The sequence below is a fragment of the Psammomys obesus genome, unplaced genomic scaffold (genome assembly GCF_907164565.1).
Source record: "Psammomys obesus unplaced genomic scaffold, mPsaObe1.curated_primary_1811, whole genome shotgun sequence".
NCBI lineage: Eukaryota > Metazoa > Chordata > Mammalia > Rodentia > Muridae > Psammomys > Psammomys obesus.
The window spans coordinates 8,264,319-8,272,005 of NW_026596085.1; the positions used below are offsets into that span (position 1 = coordinate 8,264,319).

The following is a 7,687-nucleotide window of genomic DNA, read 5'->3' on the forward strand; positions in this document are numbered from 1 at the left end:
TGTATGTATGTATATGTATGTGTATGTATGTATATGTATGTGTATGTATGTATGTATATGTATGTATGTATCTATCTATTTATATATTTCCTGGAAGAATTCTACTCAAATGTTTATTCTTATAACTAGTTTCAAACTCTATTTCTTACTAATTTATACAATCAAAAGGAATAATAATACTGCAGATCATTATGAATTTCAATTGGTTCTCCATAGATGAGTCATTTTTGCTGTTTAAACTCTATTGAGAATAGTTTTAATAACAGTTTGTCAAACATTAGAAGTGGCATTGAATGGATCACTAGATGAACTTCTGATCATGCATAGCTTTTTTTTTTTTTTTTTTTTAAAAATAAAATTACTTTTTCCAGTAAGAGAACCAATGAGACTTTGTACCTGTGACTTTATTCTAGGTTGGTGTTGGGGCTTGAACCCTGGCCTGGAGCATACAAGCTAGACACTGTACTGTCTAGTCACACTTCTAGCCCTAAATAAATGAGTACTTAAAAATAAAGTGTTGAATCACAAAAAAGAAAAAAATTCTTTCTTCTTAAAGGTGTATTTTGTCATTTGTGTTTGTATGTGTGTTTGCATGTGTGTGTGTCACACGTGTGTGAGGGTTCCACAGAGTCCAGAGAGGTCAGACTTTCCTGGATCTGGAGTCACAAGGGTTGTGAGCCACCCAAAATGGATGCTGGGAACAGTACCCAGATCCTCTGCAAGATGCAAGCATGCATCTTAATTGCTGAGTCCTCTCTGCAGCTCTGCTTCTGTCTTTTTATTGCAGTGTTAACATCTGTGACATTGTCAAATAGCTAGCTAACATGATTTAAGTCCTCGTTACTGAGTTCTGTCATTAGGGTATGGGTGTGTTTGAGCCTATCTATTCACCGAGACTCTATTTGATTTGATAATAGCAAATGTAGACTTTTTTTCCCATTAGAATGCTTGTAAGATGATACAGAGGATGAGAAGAATTTTTTGTTGTTTAATTTCATAAACCCATGAAAACCTGTTGGACACACATTTCCAAGACTGAAAATAGACGTCCTCTGACTATAGCCACTGTACTGTTTGTATGCTTGCTGCAGGGAACCTGCAGCAAACCGGACAGCAAACACAAGGCTGTCCTTTCTTGGCTACACAACTAGAAGTCATTTTTATGCGGAAAGCTGGTTATTTAAACACCCAGTCTTCTCCCAAATGCAATGCACAATTCTTCCCCGTGTCTAGTCAGCTTGCTTCTAGACCCTATGGCTTGTGGTTTTCCTTCCTATTCTTATTCTACTCCAATGAATTCAGAATTTTAGCACGTACACTAGGAATACAAGTCTAGAACCTATCAGAAGCTTAATGATGAAAAGTGGGATCTAGCCATCCAGAAAGGCAATGTCGGTTATTCCATTATATTGAACAAACAGGTTTGTTTTCCAAATACAGTGGAGTCCAGTAAACCGTCTCAATTTCTATTCATATCTCTACAGACACGTTGGAAATTAATTAACCAACAAAAATAACCTAACCTCTTTTGGCAACAACAAATAATACTGTCTCCAGTTGCGAACGAACATCAAAAAGAGAGAGATAGCAGTAACTCTAGGCCTCTCATCACGGCATAAGCTTCAAACACAGCAACACAGCTGCACAGTCAATGGCTTCCCACAGCTTCTCCCTACAAGGACAAGACTTCTGCTTCCGTCTGCCTTGTCTTATAAAAGACACTACGCCGAGGGATCATAAAGGCATCTTACAGTGTTCACAAGTGCACACTAATCCAAGCTTTTGAAATAATTATTCTCTTATCAAATATGTTCTCCAGACAGCTTTGTCACCTTTTGAAATGTCATAGAAATGAATTCCACAACAGCTCGAGAAGAAGTTCCTTTAGTACCTGCGAAGGGACTGTCTTAAGACACTGATATTTGCCAACACACCTGTACACTTAAAAAAGGTACTTTGTACCTTTATCCTGCTATCTCTCAATCGACGAGAAAACCATCATAGAGTTTTACATTCTTAGGAAGAAATAAAACAGCAGTGTCTCCACTACAGTTAGATTTCTACTCTGATAAGTACACAACGTGCACACAACTGTACAAAGTCTTAATCACGGATCAGGCACTATTTTTTTTTTTCTTTTACCTCAATGATTTTGTCATGAACCTCCAGGCCATCTGCTCTGTCTGCAGGTCCATCTTTTAAAATTTTTGAAACATAAATTCCTTCAGTTACTGGTTGTTTCTGGTAATTCTATAGGAAAAAAAAAAGTTAACAGAAAGAAACACATTAAGCAAACTTCAAATTTTACAAAGCAAACTTCAAAATTTGTAAAGGATGATTTTCTGAATGTATCATTGACAATTCTGCTTGAACATGCAGCCCTCTTAGCTGGCAAACTGGCACAGAATTAACTTACTTAATTCCAACTAGTCATTAATCAAGATGACAGCTATAATGAACAAGTCCAGCATCTTTGACAAGATCATCTATTTATGTTACACTTGGAGTTCACATGAAAGCTTTGGAGAAGGGCACTTACAAGGTGAGATCAACAATGTTACTGTAAAAACCTCTCACCTACAAAGTGATATGGGAGATGAAAAAAAAAAGAAGTACAGAAGAAGAAAGAAAGCAAATTCACCCTCTAGTATATAACAACTTGATGCAATCATAGCTCTATAAATATAATTTAGTTTCCAGGGTGAGAAATTTAGAACCATAGCTCTGACCACCTAAAAGACAGGGTAAGTTTAAAATCTAAAAATCTCAAAATATCTACTTTGCATGGCCAAATGGCTCACTCACATCTGATCTTTATGCCTAATAGTTTCAGGCACAAATTTCACAGAGCATAGGAAAACTTCAAAAATGCAGCCTTTTGAGAGTACAGAATCTCAGCCAACCACAAGTGACCAATGATCCAGTATGATCTACTTAAGAAAATGTTTTCCATAATATAACAACACATTATGCATTATTAAATGTCAGCTGACTTTATGGCAGGATAAGTAAAATTAACCTTACAAATTCCCCCCACTTGGCCTGCCACAACCAGAATTAGAAGTGATTCTTTAAAAATGCCCAATGTCGTTTAAGTGTCAAATTCCTAACTGGCATTTATAAATAACCCACAATAGAAGGGACAATGGAAATAATATGGAGGAACAGCTGTGTTTTGATAATAACTGGGACTATTTTAGAACAGAAGCAGAGTGACTTTAGATTGCTGGTTTTGCTAGTTGCATAGAAGGCACAGGATGGCCCCATCCTAGCCAGCATGTTGGCACAAGTTCTCACCATCCCAAACCCAGCTCAGAGCAGGACCTAAAGTCCTATAGCAGATGAGCTCTTGAACAGCCAATGCCACATGGAACAAGAGCATTTCAGAGTAATTAGCTGGAGTTAGTAAGGTGATTCTCTTTACTAAATTTCACCATCTTTGTTCAGTTACACTCAAAATTAAGACAATGTAGGACTGCAGGATGTCAAAGGATTTTGTAAATACAGTCTGTAGATAGATAATATGAACTTTGGTAACAATAAATGTATTGTAGAAATTATTCACCCAATTAAAAAGTTTGAGCTGGGACTCTGAAAAAAAAAATGTTTCCCATCAACTATATTTAATATGAAGTTTCTTAAGAAATTGTGGGAAGAAAAAAAAAAAACAACCACCCCACTTTTCTCTTATTTAAATTCATTTCAACTCTTCATTTGATACACATTGTCAGCTTCTCAACCATATTGTCATCCAAAGGCAGAACCATTTGAGGACAACAGGAAGTATGTGCAGACAAGGTACCAAGTGTTGCAAAGGTGAATTTGCCTACACAGGCTACTCTGCTACAGGGTCAAGAGATCTGGTCACAGTGCTGTCCAAGGCAGGCAGCTGAAACACACCCTTTCCTTTATGGCTGCATCTAAGAGAATCAAGTTTTGTCAACTGTGGAATGGTTTCTTTTCAAATTCTCTCATGAAGAAAATTGAGAATGCACTAGAAAATCTAGATTAAGAATCTGGCATTTGGGCACCAGCATCCTTTCAGGATCGCATCATGTGTTTGTCTGTGGCACAGTCCGCTTCCATGCAGAATGCTGTATAGCAAAGGAGTCACCTGATTTGGGCGGCCTCCTATTATGTTGAATCCCAAAGTACCATCTTCTCTTTCCAACACAACAGTGAATGACTTCTGTTCTCTGTCCTACATGAAAAAGGAGAGAAGTGGGAAAGTAAAACGAATACATAAATAAATTATAGTAAAAAATAAAAACACAAGAGAAAATTAACCACTAAAGTGACATCTTACTGTAAATAGAAAACATTTTAAGAATGGCCGGTTGACCTGAGGAAAACTTCTCCCTGAGCGTAGTTTAAAGCGTGTGTTTGAAGGGAACTGCTGTCCACATGACCAGAAAGGGCTTTCCACACAACTACATGGATTTGCATTTCAGGAAGCATCCCACTCTGACTTCACCTTAGCTGCAAACAGATTTCTGGGCTTCACCAGGCAGGGTTCTTTATTTTTATCTTTGTACGACAGAAAAGTAAAATAAATTGTCAGTGAATCTTAGAAACATTTTTATGTAAATGTTCACAGTAGAAAGTGTTAAGAGTGTTTGAAAAATGCTGAGCTATTTATAAGGTCCTCTCAGGAGCAGCATTTGGACTGGCTGTGTAATGCAGGGTCTATTGGAAGGCAGCCATCTTGATTTTAAACAACATCCCTATTCGGCTTGTCATAATTCTCACAGAATAAAAATAAAAGGAGTTTTGCTCAATAGTATGTATTTCTTTCCCAGTGATACAACAATATTTAAAAACCATAAATTATATCAGCCACCTGTTTGTGAGCAAAGACCAATTTGAACAGGCACCGGACAGATGAGCTGTAGTCACCGCCACAGACTTTTAACTTCTCTGAGGAGTGAAGGATCTGGAGCTACATCCCATGCTGAGTGATGAAACCCCACTGTATCCCCACTGCTACCTCAGCGCCCCTCCCCTCCGCTTTCCCAGAGCCCACAGCAGCCCCTACAGGCAGCAGAAAGCGATTTCGAGATGCACAACCCGACCAGCAGCATTTGAGAATTAGTTCACAAAGCACTGCATAGAACAGCTGTTCTCACGAACCCCTTTTGTGGGAGGGGTCGCATATCAAATATCCCGCATATCAGAAATCTATATTACTATTCACAACACTATCAACATTACAGTGATGAAGAAGCAACAAAAAATAATTTTATGTCTGGAGGGGGAGGGGGTTGTCGCCGCCACACGAGGAACCATGCTAAAGGGCCGCAGCCTTGAGAAGCCGTGGCCTAGAACCTCAGCTTGACAGGATGCTGAATGTCTTTATCCCATGATTTTAACGGTTGCTCCTTCCCATCAGTGTTGAAACCTGGATTGGTGATGCAAATCCCATTGCTGTGCTTTTCTCCATACATGCGCCGACTAGGGAACTCATGTGAGCATCCGGTCTTTTTTCTTTTTTATGTTTATTTTCTCCATTAGCTCACTGTGCTCTGTGATGCAAGGACGCTTTCACACAAGGATACTGTGTGTGTTGGACACACGGCTATTCCTACAAGTTCTCCGAGCATCACATTAGCTTCTCTCTCTTCCACTGTTTTTCAGGCTAGGGGCAGGAAGGTTCAAATCAAGGGGTAAAGTCGGAGGTACAGCTAATCAGCCGGTCCTCAGAAGGAAGCCCTCTCCCCGTAGCTCCTCCCAAGGAGTGTAAAAGAATGAAAACAGCTTCCTGAAAGGGGTTGCAAGTTCTGCTAAATCCCTGCTTGCTCTGCCAGACACCAGCCAAGTCAAACACTGAGCGAACCGTCCTGAAGACGAGTCGCAGCTGACAACCAAGACTCTACAGCCAGGCTGCTGCAGCGTGCAGCTCTGACCAGCAGCTTCCCAGTAGGCAATACAGTGGCTGCCTGGCGCGCTGCAGGGGGCCAATGTGCCTGCAGGCGGCTGTTCTTGCTGTGACCCAGGCACCCTGGTCATAGCACGCACACTCACCGCCGAGAAGGACATGTGAGGTCCTGAAAGGGAGGTCATCAGGGAAAGTTAGAGATGTAAAGAAATGCCATCCTTGTACCCTGTCACCCCCAACACACACACAAGTTAATTGGCTTTGAAAGACTTATTTTCTCTGCCAAAGCACACCAATTAACCGGTTTGTTGGTGGAATTTGCTTCAAGCACAAGCGAAGGACAAGAAAGATGGGCAGCGAGAGTGGACAGGAGAGTGGAAGATGAGAACGGGAGCGTGGACGGGAAAAGAGCTTTTTCAATTTCTCCTTCTCCAGGAGAAAGTTGAGTTTGACTCTCTTAACCCTGAGCGATGCAGAGTAGGTTAGCAGGGAGGATGTCTCGCGCGGCTCTGGAAAGAAAAAAAATGATGCCACCTCCAGGAGGAATCCTCAAGGGTCAGGAAGATGCTCCCCTCCCGGCCCCAGTCGTGTTTGGGGCTTCACTCCCTTTGCGCTTACCTGGCCTCGGCCTCCGGGGTCCCCGCCGAAGTTGCACGTGTGCGCCATGTAGTGGGTCAACTTCTCCTGGTACCCGCGCGCAGCAAACCGAGCTGTGCCCGCAGCGCCTTCCTCTACCTCCCTCAGGCGTCCCTCCGGCCCCGACGGCTCCCCACGTGTGTGTCCCCACCTCGGTGGGTCGTGGTCACCCAGTGCGTTTCCTCCCCGCCGCCCCCGCAGCCGCTGGGGCAGGGCCGAAGGCGCAGCGCTGGCCGTGCGCCGCCAGCTCCCGCGGCCCCACCGTGTAGCCGCAGCCCGGGGCGCGGGAGTCACGCTGCGCTCGCCGCTGCCGGACCAGGCTGCGCAGCGGCCGCACCCGGCACAGCTCGCCCAGCGCCGGCGCCGCGCACTGCAGCGGGCACCGGCGCCTCCGCGCCGCCCAGGGCAGCAGGCAGCTGGCGCGGAAGACGTGCCCGCAAGGCGTGCACGCGGGCTCCTCCGGCACCTGGCCGCACAGCTGGCACTGGAAAGCGGGGTCCACGGCTTCCGCGAAGAGCTCCGAAGCGAAGCCCATAGTAACAGAGGGAAGGGGGGGAGAGCCAAGACGGGTGTCCGCTTCTTCAGGGAACCCCCCGGGCTGCGCCAGGGGCAGCGGTCGGGTCTCACCGCTGCGGTTGGGCTTTTTGGGGGTGGGGGTGGGAGTGGGGGTGAGATCTCAGAATAAGTTTGGCTCAGAGTTTCCAAGCTTTGGCTGGGTCCTGACTTCTCTGTATAGACACAAATGACAGCCCCCGGGGTGAATCTCCCACCCCCTTCTTCGTGGCTTTGCAATGAGAAGTCTTTCAAGTCTATCCTTGACAATCAGGCAAGTTTAAGGTGGTCCTTGGGTCAGCCTTATTCTTCCCCTGAGCCAAGTCCCCCAAGTTCTCCACTGGGCAGAGCTGGCGGTGGGCACAGTACTGACACTGAGAACTTTGAAATCTACCAGGATGGTAGATGGTAGATTTTAATTGAGGCAGAGCCTCAATTAAAAAAAGAAAAGAAAAGAAAAAAAAAAAAACTTCTTTGAAATAAATTACACCTATGTTCGTTCAAAGGAGCTAACTAAAAAAATCATCAGCTAAGAACTGTGAGCCTAAAGCTTCACCATTTCAAAATGGTCGCTCAGGAAATCCAGAGCCAGGCCTCTGAAACGAAGATACAGAAATCTCCTTT

The 7,687-nt window shown here is 43.7% G+C and overlaps 1 protein-coding gene across 1 annotated transcript in view; it reads right to left on the minus strand.

Annotated features, from left to right (window-relative positions):
- Pdzrn4 (PDZ domain containing ring finger 4) overlaps window positions 1-7,046 on the minus strand; it is a 352,809-nt gene extending 345,763 nt beyond the window's left edge. Inside the window, 6 exon segments of the mRNA XM_055627261.1 lie at window positions 2,143-2,250; window positions 4,115-4,201; window positions 6,494-6,653; window positions 6,655-6,718; window positions 6,721-6,775; window positions 6,777-7,046. Coding sequence (XP_055483236.1) covers window positions 2,143-2,250; window positions 4,115-4,201; window positions 6,494-6,653; window positions 6,655-6,718; window positions 6,721-6,775; window positions 6,777-7,046 — 744 coding nt within the window.
- Window positions 7,047-7,687: the final 641 nt, after the last annotated feature.